General features: G+C 37.1%; 1 protein-coding gene across 2 annotated transcripts in view; it reads left to right on the forward strand.

Moving 5' to 3' along the window:
* LOC131026994 (LIMR family protein At5g01460) overlaps positions 1 to 15,757 on the forward strand; it is a 72,437-nt gene extending 56,680 nt beyond the window's left edge. For both annotated transcript variants that reach the window (XM_057957001.2, XM_057957002.2), the window contains exons 10-15: positions 7,005 to 7,114; positions 7,218 to 7,332; positions 7,444 to 7,509; positions 7,610 to 7,720; positions 14,991 to 15,057; positions 15,171 to 15,757. In XM_057957001.2, coding sequence (XP_057812984.2) covers positions 7,005 to 7,114; positions 7,218 to 7,332; positions 7,444 to 7,509; positions 7,610 to 7,720; positions 14,991 to 15,057; positions 15,171 to 15,218 — 517 coding nt within the window. In that variant the 3' untranslated portion in view covers positions 15,219 to 15,757. The remainder of the gene's footprint in view (positions 1 to 7,004; positions 7,115 to 7,217; positions 7,333 to 7,443; positions 7,510 to 7,609; positions 7,721 to 14,990; positions 15,058 to 15,170) is intronic.
* The last annotated feature ends 2,816 nt before the right edge of the window (positions 15,758 to 18,573 follow it).

Here is an 18,573-nt window from a genome sequence, read left to right on the forward strand (position 1 = left end):
AGTCTAGGGTTTCGGGCCTTCGAGATCTTGGACTACTCCATGCTTCAATCCTCGTGAGCACCGGAGTCCGGAGTATTGAAGCTATTACACTGTTTTCCACATTTCGGATTCTGGTATGCTTTGCTCCACACCTCCGAAGTTTGGGATCCTGGGGTGCTTCCTTTGTATTGTCGGTGAACCTCTTTTGCCTTCTACTTGCTTTTCACGTTTGAAATCCCTGAGTTTTGCTCTAATTTTGTGAAATCCTCAATCCTCAATCCTTCTTTGCAAAATTTGCAACATCTCTGTTTCTTTGCGACTTCATCGAGCTAAGATCATCACTGTGCATATCTGCATTATCCTATGACTCCACTCAACTCTTGTTGCGCAAATGGAGTTTCGGGACTCCGCGTTTTGTAATTTTAGGCTCAACTCCTTATGCATTTCGGGATTTCGGGACTATGGGGTCCCAAGCTCATGAAAATTTTATCTCCTCGGGATCTCAGAGGTCCGGAGTTCCAGAATCCATTTTTTTTGCTAGGCTTTGTATGCATTATGGATTCCGGGGTTTTGGGTTTTTGGAGTCCAGAGCTTATGAAAATTTTATTTCCTCGGGACTTCGGAGGTCTCGAGTTCCGGAACACTGCTTTTTTTTTCTTTCACTTCGGGAAGCGGGGTTAGGACTATCAATCTTTTAACATTTCCATGCCTCCGGAGTTCGGACTCCAGAGGACTTCTTTATTTGCTGTTTAAAGCACTCAGAGATTAACTTAAAATTTAAACTCAAATTATATTCAAGCCTTTGAAGTTTTGAATAAAATTTAAATTATGAAGCAATTAAAATTCAAATAAAATGGAATTTCAATTTAAAATTTAAAATTAATATTAATTTTTATTGCAAGCTTAATTTTTATTGCGAAGATTAACTTTAAATATTAAAATTTAAACACAAATTTATATTAATATTCTCAATATATTTAAAATTCAAAATGAATTCAAATTTTAACATTGTTAAAATCTAAACAACTTTAAATTTTTTTAAATAATCAAAATATCAATATAAATTTCTATCAATTTTAATATTTAATTTTAATCTAAATAAATTTTAATTTTCTTTTTATTTATTTATTATTTTTTTTGTAATTTTGTAATTTTTATATTTTTCACAAATATTTGATTTTTTTTGTTATTTTTCAAAGGTTTTTCAAATTTTTAATTTATTTTTGACGCCTTTTGATTTTTTTGGTTTTTGTGGATCTTTTATGCTTACGCTAACCTAAACTTATGGAAGACGGAGACAATTGGACAACAACAAAGACAATGACAATGACGACGAACAAGAAAATGAACGCACGACGAAGACGAAATGACCAACAAGAGGGTGCACACGTGAAAACGAAGACACATGAACGACAACGCACGACAAAAACACCAATATGAAGATGCACACAAACGTCTTCGGGGTTCCGGGATCTTGAGGTTCCAGAGGTCAAAAAGAGAACGATCTCAGAACTTTGGAGTTTCGGAACTCCGAAGAAGGAACAAACAAAACGAAGAGAAAACCCGGGATCCTGGAATTTTGGGATCTCGAGGCTCCAAGAAGCAAACACAGGACTTCAAGACTCCGGGGTTCTAGAGTTCCGAAATCAAAGAGAAATCAATGAAGGGACACTTCAAAATTCTGGAGTTCCGAAGTGTCAAAGCGGAAAACAACGAAGACTTAGGGGTTTTGGAATCCCGAAACTCCGAAGTGAAACAAAGCAGAAGAAACAGAAGGAACCAAACACACTTCGGGATCCCGGGAACCCGAGGTTCCCAAGTGCGAACGAAAAGAAAACAGGACGAAAACAAAGCAAAGCAAAGGCCCCCCCCTAGGTCAAGAAGCGAAAAGTTGGGGTGCGTTATGTAGGGCATAACAATACCTCTATGCACATTCGATTCCAATTTGGCAACTTAGTTTTCTAGTATGCTAATTAATGAAGATTTTATCTATGGGGTTCAGATGTAAGGTACTTAATTTCAAACAGGTGCCTCGTGAGTTATTTTACAATTTTTGTGTGCCCAGATGTCCGGGGGTAGGGGGATGGAGATGAAATGTCACCCCATTGCCCCCCTAGGTAGCACTTCAATAGAAGTCCATACCTGGGATGGCTTTGTAGATGGAAGGACACCCTTGAGGATGTTCCCCTTTGTGGGGGGATGCCTAGGGACACCCTACTGTCCTGGGGCAGCAAGGGGACCTGCAAATGTCCCTTGATTGTCTTGGGGACATGAGGACATTCACATGTCCTAAAATAAAAAATTACGTTAATTTGAAAAATAAAAGGTTAAAAAATAAGTCCAAAACCATAACCAAAAACCTTAAAGGAGACCTGAGCAAGACGCCCCACTTAAAAGTCTTAAAAACATGCTAGCCCATGCTCTGTTACAATTGCCAAAAGAGGAAGATAAGAAGATGAAGAGTGAGTGATCAGCAGACTGTAGAAATAAGTAATAACAGTCATTTAATATATTTTTTTTCTCTGAGGAAAAGCACATGGTGCATGCACCATGAAGGTCCCTCTGTCCTTGGTGCGTTTGGTCCCTCTGTCCTTGGAGCGCCTGATTAAATTCCATTTATACTTCTGGTTTGTTGATTCAATTTTGATTCTGGGTAATGCTACTATGGCTAGAGTCAAATGATTATAAAATAAATATGATGATCTTAGTGAAGATGCTTGGATTCCTGACACATGCTGGCACTGCAACTTGTTGTGGATCTCTTTCTCATGTTATATTCTCTAGTGAGCTCCTTAGTTGGGAACATGTTGAAGCTCCTGACTAATAGCAACAGTATAAAACAGCCCATTCAAAAATTGGTTGTGTTGGTGTATATACTTTAATTCTTTTGATGAATATTGCTGGAACCTGGCACTCTCTTTTCAGGTGATGGCTGGCAGCAAGTTTTTATCATCTTTGAAAACATAACTGCAAAAACGACTCAAGAATTTGCTCATATTGTTTGCAAGATGTCTGACATTGAGACATTGGATGGTGCAGAAGATGATCCGACAAAGTCTTAATGGTCTGAGTTTTGGTCAATGGCAAAATTTCTACTCAAGATGGGGTGAAGACATGTTAAGATTCATTGTCTTTAATGCAAAATGTTGTTCAACAGTACAACTTTGTATAAATTTTAAATTCTTAACCCCTATTGTTTACATACATGATAAACTGTAACTTCTTTTACTTTTTTTTTTTTTTTCAAACATTAGTAGTTTACTGAATCGGCCTGAAAACTGGTTGTTTCTAGGTACGAGTCATACCAGAGTTGGTATGTAGTAAAATTGACCATTGGTTCGTTTAGGGTTTGATTTATAGATTCAATGTATTTTTCTGATCTCTAACAGGAAAGTTGAAAACCCTAAATGACTGTTGCAGCAATCCGAAACCAGAACCCTGTACCTGTGAATTTTTAAAGGTATAATTTGTGTGACATTCAGTCGCAAATGTGGATTTATCAATTGCTGGGCGAAGGAATATAGTTGAGTGGAGGCATATGACTCTCTTGTTGAGTGGTGCTATAGTCTACACCAAAAATTTTGGGCTGAGGTTCTCCTCTTTTGATTGAACCGAACCAGTCCAACAGTGGAAATAACAAATTCTTGAGGGGAAAAATAGCCTTTGTTGTGGGTATGCGACTAGGAACATATTACAAATATTTACGCTTTATATATATTATAAGTTTATAACATTTTAATTTCATATACATATTAAATATTTAAATATATTATTCTATTATTTTTCAAAATTATATATATAACTGGGAGCTGCGTCTCCACCCCTTTGAGACGCATCTTGGAGACGGAGACACATATTGGATACTTTTCGTGCACCTAGAGACTTTGTTTTGGGTCGGAGGCCTCACTTCCGTGTCTCCCCATCTCTTGCCAGGTTTTTGGCCATCTCTTGCGTGTCTCCTCTAGGAAAATGCAAGTTGAAGGACTTAAAACAAAACAAAATCATTGTTTTCCATCATTTATCCATTGTTGGAAGCATTGAAGATGCCCTAGAGGAGTGAAACACTCCCAAAAGACTACAAAAGTTGCCCCAGGTCGGGTTTGCAAATCATGGCAATCATTTGTTTACATTTATTTTCAAAATTTTAAACCCTACAAGAATGGCATTCAATGATATTTTTTGTAAATTATTAAATTATATTTAAAAAAATTGGCGTCTCCAAGTACCCTTGTCTCCTTTTTTTGAAAATTAGCTGTATTGGTACTAGTACTAGTCTCCAAAGACTCCAAGTACCCGTCTCTTGGTGACCTTGATATATATATATTGCATCATAACTCTGTACCTGTACCCACATCCGTACCAAATTCGGTAACTTTGTTTTTATAGAATAGTTTAATAGGTGTCCCCTTGCTGTCACAAAATTTGAAAAAATTTCAGTCCTTGAAATTTGGTCAAACACTGATTTCAAGCTACAATATCAGTGAATGCTAATTTCTACCAAATTGCATTCATTTCAATTATGAAGCAGCTAAGATCCTTTCCTCTAGAGCTTGCAGAGAACATGGTTGTCTGATAGTGTTTTATTTATAGGTGCACTGATAAGAAGTTAAAGTAAACTGAGAACAAGCTAATTTTTGTATCCTCTGTATGTGCTAATTTAATTGACCTTGTCCTTAACTTTAAGTGATAATCTTTTTTATGCTGGACAAAAGTTTTTTTATATTCACATCAGGCAGGTGTATAAAGTTGCCATAGAAGCAATAGTCTGCAAAAAATCAAGATTATACCCGATTGATGCTGAATCTTGGAGCCAGCCGATTTATTCCCTGGAAAAATCCTGGTTGATGAAAAAATCGTTGACCTAATTTTCAATGACTTTTTGCATTTAAATCATGTTAGAAAACCCCCAAAATGGCAAAAATGTGAAAAAAATCATTGGAAAAACTTGCCAAACCCTAGAAAAACTCGTCAATTTACTGAATTGCTTAGTAGTAGGGTTGATCCAAGACGGAATCAAGGTCAATGTGGAATCAATGTTGAAAAAGTTTATTATTTTCTCCATTTTCGGGGGGTTCATCATTCCCCACACTTCACTTATTCACACCCATGAGCTCAACGATCCAACAAAGGCAGAAAGCCCGTGAACTCTATGGCCCAGCAGGGGTTTGAACCTTGGTGGCTGCCTCACCGATGGAGTGTTTCTTCCACAACACTAAACTTTCGAAGACATATATAATATATAGATATGTGATTTTTAATTTATAATTGACATAGTTAATTTTTGCTCAAATAAAGACTTACAATTCATTATGTGAGCAATATATCCAAAGTGCTCCACGAAATAAATCTAAATGACAACAAATAAGCTTACATACTTGTAATATAAGAGCCTACAGCACATAATCATTAAAATTTGTCTCTACCTAAAATAGTAGTTGCAAGCTAGGTATTGCCAAAACCAGTGGCTTGCTAATCTTTTACTTCAGCTAAATAAATGCCTTTTGTTGAATTCTACCCCATATAAAAGGCTTACCAATTGCCATCAGGGAATATAAAGCATTGTGACTGTGGAATATGATTTTATAAGCCTTCTCAAATATTGAAATACCCCTAGAAAACTCCTCGCCTCAATCACAATGAAAGTGTTGGATCACTTCAAAATGGCTTCCACTTTTACTAAATTCCTAACAATAGCTGGATCTCTGTCTGATAAATTTTGATCTCAGCTACTTCATTGACTTAGCTAATCTTTTATCTCAGACTTTGAGAACTATTTGGTGTATTTGGTGACTGCCCTTTTAAAATGTTAAATGAATATTTGCCTATGTAATCAGCAATATGAATATAAAAAACAAAAATCTATTTTCTAAAATTCATGGGTTAAACTCTATTTTTTTCACTCTCTAAATCTCTATGCTATGGAAATGCCCTTAAGTTTTAAAAAGTAGTTTGTGTCTATTTTTCTACCTTTTTTAACAATTTTTTAAAATCCAATTTTTTACCCATTTTTTCAAATAATCTTACTTTTGGTTTGTCGATTTTTTCCCCAAACAATTTTTGTTGCTATGATATAAAGCATTGGAATTGTGGAATATGATTTGATAAGCTTTCTAAAATATTCAATTCACCCTACAAAACTCCTTGTCTCAATCACAATGAAATTCTTGGATCACTTTAAAATGGCTTCCACTTTTACTATTTGTCTGTTCACTTTTGATCTCAGTTACTTCATAGACTGAGCTAATATTTGATCTGACTTAGACAACTATTTTGTGTATTTGGTGAGTGCCCTCTTAAAAGGTTAACTGAATATTTGCCTATGTAATCAGCAATATGAATATAAACAACCAAAAATAATTTTCTACAATTCATGGGTTAAATTCTATTTTAGTTGCTCTTTATATCTCTATGCTATAGAAATGCCCTTAAGTTTTCTTTTTTTAAATAGTTTGTCTCTTTTTCTACAGTTTTTTATGTTTTTTTTAAACCTGTTTTTTTTCCAATTTTTTGCCTATTTTTTCTCGATTTTTTCAAAAAATCTTATACTTTTGGTTTGCCGATTTTTTCTCCAAACGATTTTTGCTACTATGGACTATAAACCTAATAGTTTTTGTTTGTGTCATACCCAGGTTATTATGATGAAACACTTGCCCCTTATTAAGGCTCACTCAACATTTAGAAGATGTGTGCAAATCATGAAAGCAAATGTATCAATAAGTGGAACAATGAACTGATATTTAATGTGTGAGGGATGCTAATGTAATTTAGTGAAGGAAGTTTGTTTCTGTTTATTTCACCGGTTTTAAGCTCTATATTAATATATTATGTCTTTTGCACTTATTTGAATATTCTTATTAATGGATACAGTTGTCTTGGATGGAACTTGGTTATCTGTTTGTAGCTTTGTGGTTCGACAATAGAACATTATTATTATATCAATTTGAATTGGTTCATTTGACCATACTTTAATAGTTAGCTATTATCCATCTAATTTGTGAGTTAATAAATTTGTTCTCCTCTTTCAGGTTTGTTGTTTCTGTTGCATGGGTTGCTCATATTGTGATATACATGTTGATCAACCCTCCTATTTCACCATTCCTTAATGAGGTGTTCATCAAGTTAGATCATTTATGGGGTATGTAAACAAGTGGTTTTTATTCTGTATGGCGATGAAGATTACTTTTGATTGATCTATTTGCATCTCATCTAATGGATTGTGCTCATGCTATCTTCCACAGGTCTTCTTGGAACTGTGGCATTTGCATTCTTTTGCTTTTACCTTCTCCTGGCAGTAATAGCTGGGGCAATGGTTCTTGGTTTGAGGCTTGTTTTTATTACAATTCATCCAATGAAGTATTGCAAATCTCTTTGTACCCACTGTCTAATTTCCACAAAATTTAACATATCTGTATTCTATATTCCCGTCTTTAATGATTCTTATACAGTTGTAGTTGGATGACTCAGGTGGGGTGGAACATTAATGAATTCATTCCTTTTTAACGTGGGACTTATTCTTCTCTCTTCAATCAGGTACAGTTTGTTCTCTCTATATTAAATATTTTACCATGCAGTCATCAGAGAAATGAACAATGGAGACAAATAATTTTTCGAGTTTCATCTGTTATTGCAGTGTTATTCAATTCTGTGCGACAGCTTTTGCTGTTTATGCACAAGCAACTGCTGCTCAGGAAATATTTGGTCACACTCTGGAATCCTTGCGTGGCATCAAGTACCTTTACAAGTATGACTCTCCAACTTTGTGTGTTTAAATTAGACAGTTATAGGGCTGCCAATTAACTGACGTGGTGTTAATCTCTTGATTTTTCCATTGCTTGGGTTAATATTTTTCGTGGATATCAAATCTTGTTGGATTCAGAATTTTCAGACATACAGAATCGCTCTTGTTAATACTCAACCTTGGCTTTCCAGAATTTTTTTCTGAGTTTGAAATTTTTGGATTTTTCTTCCTCCCATACAAATCCAGATTACCAAACTTGGTTACTATGTTTTTTTTGTTTGGGATTCTGAACAGTGATCTATTTCTTTTAAATTAATTATTGTGGGGTATCTGCAGGGACTTCTGCCCATAAAGCATAACGGAAGATCAAAATACAGATCACACACACACACACACATATAATAAAAAAATAATAAATACACATAAAGACAAGAGAACCAAAACAGTGTGGGGAAGTGTTGACGTGTTTTTTATGCACATGCGAACACAGAATAAAATACCTAAAGGTACCTTATCCTCTCTTGAATAAAGTCTCCGAATGCTGAAGATGTCGCGAAAAGGATCAATCGGGATAACTTCAAGGTTCTTTGCTGTAGGATCTCTACGTGTGGATAAGCCCTTTGTGGTATGATGTGATTTGCTGGAATCACAAGGGGACTTACACTTCAATGACCTGAACGCCTGATTTGTTGGAATCACAAGTCCTACTAACTAACTGGAAGACAAACAAATGGCAAAAGATGCAAGGTTCAGGAAGTCTACTCTACTACCTAGAATGCGAGAAGATGGATGAATGACTAGGTGGAGTCCTACTGGGCTGGGTCTCACCATCAGGCTGAACAATTCAACACCAACTCAGTGCGATCTTCTAAGGGATGCTTCTAATATGTTTAAGTCGTACACCATCTGATAATGATCACCATTCAAGAAAATGCATGAAACAATAGACGTGTAACGACTTATGATTAAGCTCATTCGTTCGAGTTGACCACGCAAGGCGCACTTACCATCAGCAAGAGGCTAGTGGTTTGGATTAGACGGATTCCACACAGGTGCATTCAACAATTTCCTTCATTCGATCTAATCATCTACCATCTAGAATTGAAGATTCAACAAGAAACCATGCATATTGCAAGAAACGACACACTTCACCATTACTTCAATGAAAATGGAGTTTGTTTACAATCAATGGCAACAATTTCTTGCCTTGTCCTCCTATTCTACTATAATTGCTACTCTATCAACTGACTATTCACCTTCTAACTACTCTCTATCTATCTTCTATTTTTTCCTCTCTTTTTGCTTTTACAAATGAAGAGCCAGGGCTTATATAGTGCCCTTAATACAATTCGATGGCTAAGATCAATTTGAGATCAATGGCCAAGATTCAATAATGAAAACCCTAATTAGGGTTTGTTACAACCATTACATAGCATTTAATGCTTGACCGATGAAATAATTGTATTAATTGGACACATGTCTTCTCTGAAAAATTCGACCAATGGATAGCTGGGGTAGGTACATCGAAGTTTGTGCCACCTCCCATGAGTTAGGTACATTGAATTTGGACATGCTGAGGTGGACCAATCCGACTGGAGAAGTGATGACTGGGATGCCACCTTATCTAACACTTGGAACTTGGTAGATATCCAATTTGGTGATGTTGAGAAGCTAGCTTTAATTAATTCATCTGGAACTATCTGCTTCTTCAACGAACCCTTGCTCTGACTTCTTTTGTCTTTGATGTGCAGGATGATGATGTACCTCGCCTTGGAATGCTGGATTGGAAGAGGTCATTCCTGATGATGCTTGACCGAAGAAGGCCGTCCTTGTCGATGCTAGACTGGAGGAGGTCGCCCTTATCCTTGCTTGATCATCTTTGATGAGAACCTGCCGACTTGTAGATCCTCCAAGCTTTGGAGTCGCCATCTTGATACCTACACAACATTTCAAAATTAGTAATATATCTTGAAGTCTAGAAATTAAACTTAAAAGGAAGATTTAAGATTTTAATTAGGAAACTTCATGATAAATCTAGAGTTATCATTTCCTAATTAACCATGCAATACTTAGACTTTCCAAAACAAATGTCCAAAAATCAAACCTTAAACAAGGGTGTCAAGATGATTTTGCCATACCTCCCCTTGAGTATTAAACTCTAAGAAATGAATGTAAAAATAGATGAATTTCGCTAGGCAAAGTGTAGATCAAAGCCTTCTCTTGAACAAATTGCGCCTCCTTTAGCTTGGAAAAGAATAAACTCCACTTCCTTCTAGCTTTCAACACTTGAAAGAAATTTGCTCCAAGCAAGCCAGATTTTGCTCCTCCAATTAGCTCTCCAATTTCACACTTAAGGAAGTGATTGAATGATTTGAAATGTGAAACAAAACCTCTCCAATATATAGAGTGCTCACCCCTTTGCTTCCTCTAGGCCGACTTGGCAAAAGGGAGGTAAAAAATAAATAAAATCTCAAAAAAAGGGGGCCGACTTGGTTAATAAAAGCAAAAATAAGGCCTTGAGCGCTTTATATTCAATTTTAATTTAATAAAAATTAATTTTAAATGCCTCCAAAATAAAAGTTCGATTTTCTCAAGGCTTAAAATTAATTTATTAAATGCCAAAATGCTTTCAAATTTAAATTTAATTTTCCACATGCCTCAAATTTAGCAATTTTGGTGATCTAATGCAATTTGGAGAGTATGAATTTTAAAACAAGGCTTGATGAAACTCTATGATGATTTCGCCCTGGACCCTCTCTGAGGGTCAGAAGCAATTTTCTAATTTTAGCCTCGAATACTTCACATCCTGACTTGAAAATCTCCTGGAGGGTAAATTGATATCCAGTTGATGTGTTGCACTTCAAATTTGACATTTTGTGTGAGGAAAAATAGGTGGAAATGTCAATTTCGCCTTGGACCCTTAGCAAGGGTCAGGAGCGATTTTTCATTTTGTGACCAAAATCATCAAGTTTCAAAGGCAAAACAATATTCATCATGCTTTTGGAGGTCTCTTCGCCTTATCCACACAAGGTTTTGTCTCAATTCCTCAAACAAAAGAGAGAATCCTAGAAAATCGCTCTGGGCCCTCTCTGAGGGTCAGGAGCGATTTTTGCAAATGCCTTCTAAATCTTCATTCCCAACGATCCCTTTTCACTTCAAGGCAACTTAAACATCATTTCGAGCTCATGTCTAGGCTTGTCTTTTCTCAAACTTGGATGGAAAGATCATATATTAGGTCTTTCGCCCTGGGCCCTCTCTGAGGGTCAGGAGTTATTTTTTGATTTTGGGTTGATTTCCTCTTTTGTTGATCATCCAAATTATATTCAACGGGTAGAACATGCTTTCCTTCATCCCTTCTAGTCATAAAAATCACTTTGATCTTGCAAGAATAATGCACATTTGAAAATTTCGCTCTGGACCCTCTCTGAGGGTCAGGAGCGATTTTTGCTACTTGGACCAAAATGCTTCACTCTTCATCTCGGAATTTCTTTGCCAAGTAAGATGTCACCTTGCTTCATGCTATGAATAAGTTCTCATGTCCAAGAAAGGTGAAAAAATGTGAACACAAAGAAAATCGCTCTGGACCCTCTCTGAGGGTCAGGAGCGGTTTTACCTTTCTTGGGCAAAACTCCTTCAATTCATCATCTTCAATCAAGTCTGGATACTTTATCATGCTCACTTCATCCTCCACCATGCCTTTGACATCTCAAATCAATCAAATAAGGCTAAAAATGACCTCTATAAGATTTTTCGCCCTGGGCCCTCTCCGAGGGTCAGGAGCGATTTTTGTGTTTTCAACAAGGTCCTTCATCATTTCAAGCCAAAACCTCTTCAGGTGGGTGGAGAAATTCATTCATTTCCCCTTTATACTCAAAACTTGGTCTCTTTCCATTGCAAAATGAAGGAAATCAAAATTTCGCCTTGGGCCCTCTCTGAGGGTCAGGAGCGACTTTTCCCCCTTAGGCCAAAAATTCATCAATTTTCATGCCTTCAAATCTTCAATTGCATCAAGTGACGTCCAATCTTCCTTTTGGGAGACCCTGCACAAAACAAGTTAGCCAAAATTAGTGAAAAATAAGCTCCAATAAGATTTTCGCTCTGGACCCTCAGCAAGGGTCAGGAGCGACTTTTACAATCTAGGCTAAACTGCTCAATCTTTTAGTTTCAAACCACTTCACAGGGCGAGGTAAGATCATTTTCAAGGCCAGGAACAAGGTTTCAAGCTCAAACAAGGTGGCAAATGAAGTTTATAATGAATTTCGCTTTGGACCCTCAGCAAGGGTCAAGAGCGACTTTTACAATCTAGGCTAAATTGCTCAATCTTTTTCATTAAAACCTTATTCGCCACTAGGCAATGACCTTGCTTTAGCACTCTACCCAAATTTGCTTCGTTGTTGTTAGGAAAAATGAGAATCTTCATCATTTTCGCTCTGGGCCCTCTCTGAGGGTCAGGAGCGATTTTCTATTTTTTGCTCAAAATTAGCATTTTTCAACATCAAAAACCTCTTCAAGACATTTCAACTAGGCCTTCTCACTGACTTGCAAACTTAGCTTTATCAAATTTTGGAGAAAAGGTGTGATTTTGAGGTTTTTCAGTTTTCCAGACGTCAATTTCAGGATCAGGACATTCCAGACTTAGCCAAATTTCAGGATCAGGACTTTCAGACTTCATCACTCACCAACTTGACCTAACTCAAGCAGAACCTGCTATCCAGGTGATCCCCTTGGCGACACTCAAAATGCAAAGGCTAATAGACAAAACCCTAGAAAACAAACCCTAAAAAGCAAAAAGCAGGGGTCCCCATTTGCAATGGGGCTATGTGTGAATACGTCACAACAGGAAGATTCCAAAAAAAATCTGCTACACCAAAATTTCCAAGAGTGCCCTTTCTAAAAGGGTCTTGGGACCTGCCAGTAATTCCTTTAGGCAACTTGACACCTGCCTGGCAGAGAATGGACCAGCTGCACCATGTACAGTGAAAGCCAAGCGGCTAACCTATCCCAATCCATTGACAGGAAGAATAATCAAATTACTCCAGCTCCTTAACTTATAAAAAACTTCACACATGCCAATTAATGGCGATTCTGTGTTCACATGCCCCAGTATATTGAAAACCACAGAAAATATTGAGGGGGGCAGGTGGGAGAATCAATATTTTAATCTTTTAAATGCACAAAACCAGATAAAACATAGAGAGAGCAAACATTAAGATGCAAACACCGAATTTCATGTGGAAAACCCTTTCAGGTAAAAAACCATGGCATGCAATAGCTTTCATTAACAAATGGGCACCAACCCAAATTACAAAAAATGAGCACCAACTCACAAAGAGCACCAACTCTCCTCGAAGCACCAACTACAATCAGCTGACGCACCAACCTCAAAATTTCTGATTTTTATGTTTCTCTTCTTCAAATTCATTATGCTTTCTTTTCTCAACCTTTACAATCTGATCACAGGTCTGCCATAGGACTCTGAAATAATACTTCCATATATTCTCCACTCTCAATCTGATAGTGTTAAAAAATGCACATGATTTTCAGCAACTCATCCTTATTGATTCTTACTTGATCATACCTCACAACATCTCCTTCCCTTTTTAAATATATATCCAATTCATGACTTTCTCAATCAACTATAATCATCGTCTCTTCTCATGCCTGTTCAACTCCCCACCAATCTCTTACAAACGGCTTCCACCCAATATCTAGTAATACACACAGCACCATTACCAGAAGGCTTGATAACTACACCATGTGATACCTAAAATTGCTCTGATCTGCTAACAGTAACACCTTATACATCACTCCTATTTTTCTTTAAGCTTTAGACATTTTTTATCAGCTCAGTGCATTGCCTTTTTTTTTAGAGTCGTTGCATCTTCCACTACAAGAATATCTGCGCAGCACTTCAACGTCGTTTTTAAAAGAATAGCCATGCAGAGCAAAAAAGAATCGCATGCGCTAAACTTGGAATGGTTTAACGATCCACGATCTCCACAAAAGAAAATGACAGTCCAAATTGTCTTGTTTGCAAAAAATAAAACCACTTCGCACAAAGAAGTCTGTCCAAGACTTAAATGTGAAAACGTTACAAACATCTGAAGCCATCCTCCAAAAAATGGGTTAAAGCCGCCACATACACACAACCAACAGGAGCTGTTGCACAAAGAGTAAAGACGAGCTGCCCACCCTTACGTTTTAAATGAGTATCCACCATACGAAACATTCATTGCATCACACCATATGCAATGCACAATATATATTTAGCATATGCAACACACATGGTTCATCGGTTCACTACACCTTTTATTTGAAATTCATTTAAATTCCATGGATGATGTGTCAATCTGAAGTAGACAAACTGGCAGATGATGTGGACAAGCAGCCAGCTCAGACTGACACCTAAGAAGCTCAAACACACAGCCAAGCAGCTCAACCAGACAAGCAAGTAGCTCAACCAAGCAACCAAGTAGCTCAAACAAATAATTGCTAGACAACCTTGATCAACATCCTTTGACATCAATGACGAAATATCCAACATATATGTCCCGAGGTCATAAAATAATAGGGAGAAGAAAAATTACGGGGGCAGAAATCTTAAAAGGGATTCTTGCTGAAAAGTGGGTAGATGACTATGTAAGATTGTAAAAGGGTCTTGTTAAACCCTGCAACAAGAAAATCTGCTGCATCATTTGCCTTCCAATGACACTGGTAAGATTTAACATCAGCAAACTTAGAACCCAAAGCCACCACTTCGTTTGCATATTATGTTTAGCTTCCGATTTAGGAATGGTTCCATATTAATAGCATTAGTGACCAACATTGAGTTGCCTTCTACTATTAGGTGTTGCACACCTGGAGAGAGGATGCAGCAATCATATGTGTAACAATGCCCTCACACTCTGCTTCCTTGCCCGTTTTAACTCCCAGATAGAGAGAGCCATCTTAAATAAAATTGCCATCTGCACTCGTTAATACATTACTCAGATTTCCCAGGAGGCACCGTAAAAGTTCACTTTACAAATTTTTTAGGAAGATGCTTCCATTCCTTGTTTTTTTCATCAGGAGAGGAGGCACCCATTTTATTTCTGTCAATATGGGTAGCACTTAACCAATTATTGGGGGTAATTTGAGTGAATTATTACTGGGAAATACAAAACAGAAAGTACACTGTTTTTTCAAGTATCTGTGAATGAAAAGCACTATTGATTACATTTTTTATTATCAGGTGATGAGAGATGTTTCAGTTCTAATTTTAATGTGTTGGCAGGTATAATGTATTCCAAATTGCATTCATAGTTTTGGCTGCTGTTACTATGGTCTATTATATGGCATTTGTAAGTATTTGTACATTTGCACTGCCCTAGTTGTGTTGTACTTTAAGCCTAGGCCATTTTGGTTTGATATTTTTATTTTGTCTCATTTTAGAATTGGTTGTATGCAAATTCAGGGATGGAAAAAACGAAAACCAAGAGGAAGGCTGCAGCTTGCTAGTTAAAACATGCAGCTCTTGAGATCCTAGGCAAGACCACTGCTAGGTTGTTCTGGAGATATACTTTCATACTAGAATCTGCTATTGGTTCTATTGGTTTGAACTGTTGAGATCTTAAGCAAGACCATGGCCAGGTTCTTCCAGTGATTCACTTTGATGCTAGAATTTTCTATTGGTGTTATGGTTACAGCTCTTGAGATCTTAAGCAAGACCACAGCCAGGTTGTTCTGGAGATACACTTCCATGCTAGCATTTGCTATTGGTGTTAGCAGTTTATTTACCCTTGTTGAGGCATCATGTCTACTAATTTTGTATGAGAAGATGTTATAATGTAGATTAGTGTAACAATTGAAATTCTTTTTGGCATTTGCCTATTATTTATTTTGTAGGGTGATTTGATCATTGTCTTTTGGCTCATTCCTTGCCAAAACTCTACAGACTTATATGTTGGTTTTTGAGAATATTTGAATGCATGTATATAACATTTTTTTGTAAATGTGACGTGGTTACTGATTATTCTATTGAAAGCTGATGTTTAAATTTAAGTTCGAAAGCAATTTCAGATATTAGACTATAAACTAGACATTATCAAGATTCTACCCAAACCTAAAACATTTGAAGTATCTTATCGCTATTTGTGGTCAGTGTCAGCAGTTTCAAATTCAAGAAAAGCTGTCATACTTATCCTATCTCAGGAATTCCGATCACGTTTCATTTTCCATAAATTTATGATTCATCAATCTGTTCTGAATTTGTGGTAGCGGTTCTAGCAATAAAGATAAAATAGTTGAAGTTAATCTGGCTTATTAAGTCATTTGAATTGGAGGCAATTGGTCAAAATATTCAGCAGCTGTCATCAAATGCATCATGATCCATGCCAGTTTGATTATTCCAGGTTAGGTTAGTAACCTTGGAAAACTTTAATATTTTATTTGGCACATTAACTGACAACCTAAGCTTCAATTTTTTTTTTAATTTTACCTACTTTGTTACTGCGCCCTTGGCACAGAGGTACTACATTTTAAGTGTTGTAACTTTATATTCTTCCTTAATGATTGTCTTCCCGAAGAGTAAGCATATCACCAACTGTATAGTTAAGCTTGTGAGATGCCTTCCAAAAATGACTTTTTTAATACTTTGTTCCAGGCATGTTTGCAGCTTGAAAATAGAGTGCAATTAATGAACTTAATGAATTCACTTTTTCATTTTTTCAGCTTGAAAACAGAGTGCAATTAATGATCTTAAAGGGTTCACTTTTAATTTTGCAAGTGGATTATAAGGATTTAGACCAATATTTATAAAAGTGGGTACTCCTTAATTAGGATCATTATTGAATCTTACTTTTAGCATTAAAGTACTTAAGTAAATGATAAACACAATCACACATTAACATATAAAATCACCAGATATACGTGGAAATTCAGAAAGGAAAAACTACAGAGAGAATGGTTGCTTGGATCTAACTATTCAAATCTAGTCTCACAAAGATAAAATCCTCAGTTATATTTGTAGGCATTAGCCTACTAGAGATAGCAATCCCCTAAGCCAAGAATTGAGCACCAATTGAGACAATGAGCCACCAACCTGTTGCGACCATTTCACACATCGCCCCATTAGAATGGGGACCCCCTCTTTTTCTTGGGGTTTTGCTTTCCCTTCCTTAGGTTTTCTCTTTGCTTGCTAGGTTTTAGGTGAGTGAGTGGTCGCCTGGGTTGGGTAGATTAGGGTTTCTTCCGAGAGCTCGTCTTAGGGTTTCTTTCAAGTCGAGTCTAGCCTGGTTTTGGGAGGTCAGTAGTTGTCTGCTTGGAACCCTAGGTTTGCCTTAGTGGAGCTTTCCCTTCCAGGGGAATGAAGATGGATAGATTGAGTGAAAGAGACGATAGGTCTTAGGTCAGGGTAGGTCTAGAATGATGGTTTTCCTGTTAGAGTCTTGTTTTCCTCTAGGTCCGAGTCAACTAAAAGCGGAGTCAATGGTCAGGGAGAGATGGAAGTGGCGATTTCAAAAATGGATGAGCAAATTCACTTGATGATGATTGAGGGAGTTTTGAAAGGATATCCAAGGTTTGAAGTATCAAAATAATGGAAGTTAGCCTGCAAGAGGGAAATTAGCTCTTGACCCTTCCAAAGGGTCCAGAGCGAAATTCTCCATAAGACATTCTAGTTTGACCCAAACTTAGAACTAACTCATTCCCAAGCATTATTGAGGGCAAAACACTTGTTTGGATGAAGAAATGTGAGAAATGAAATCAAGATTTGAGCCTAAATGTGAATTTCGCTCTTGACCCTTCCAAAGGGTCCAAAGCGAAATTCTCCCTAGACACCTTTTTTCTCCTTGTTTGCACTGGAAACCTTGATTCCTTGGGCATGGTAAGGGCAAATTGACATATTCTTGCCTTAGGAAGTGATTTGAGATGTTCGAAAGTGTGGATTTTGTCTAAAGCATGAATTTCGCTCCTGACCCTTCCAAAGGGTCCAGAGCGAAATTCACCTTTTCCTCTATTTTGCTCTTTCATGTGGCCAAGTTTTGGATTTTTGAGGCATAGTTAAGGAGACTTGGATGCATGTTTGCCTTGGAGAGGAGGTTTAAGACTACCAAATGATGGAAATTAGCTTAGAGGAGGAATTTCGCTCCTGACCCTTCCAAAGGGTCCAGAGTGAAATCTTCCATTTGACCTTCTATCCTCCCTAAAATGATGAATAGAGTTTGAAAGGACCTTGAAATTGATCAAGTTTGAGAGAGAATTGGATAAATCAAGATTTTTTGCTCTTGACCCTTCCAAAGGGTCCAGAGCGAAAATCCTTATACACATCAATTTCTTCTTTGTCCAAACCAATTTCCTAGTTTTCAAGGCATATTTGGAGGTGTTTTGAAATGTTCTTGCCTTGCAAGGTGAATTGAGGTAAAGGAAGCGTAAGATCAAGCCTAAAAAAAGTCATTTTCCCTTCAAGTTTGTGCTAGGCTAGGATGGCGATCAAGGCGAATTGGACTTGAAGATGGCCATAGACATGTGTTTCAATAGGTTTTGAGTCCAAGAGGTAAGGATTTTGAGCTAAAGAGTGAATTTCGCTCCTGACCCTTCCAAAGGGTCCAGAGCGAAATTCCCAATTTCACCTAAATTGCTCATGATGAAGATCAGGAGATGGATTCCCAGGCCTTGGTGGAGAGAAGATTAGTGTATTCTTGCCTTGGAAGACATTTCAGAGTGGAGGAGTGATTGAACTTGAGCCTAAACTAGAATTTCGCTCCTGACCCTTCCAGAGGGTCTAGAGCGAAATCCTTTGAAGCTCCTATTTTTCACCCTGTTTGAGCTAGGCAAAAGGGCTAGTTGTGAGATAATGATGAAATGAGGTCTAAATTGGC

This window comes from Cryptomeria japonica, chromosome 10, assembly GCF_030272615.1.
Source record: "Cryptomeria japonica chromosome 10, Sugi_1.0, whole genome shotgun sequence".
Lineage (NCBI taxonomy): Eukaryota > Viridiplantae > Streptophyta > Pinopsida > Cupressales > Cupressaceae > Cryptomeria > Cryptomeria japonica.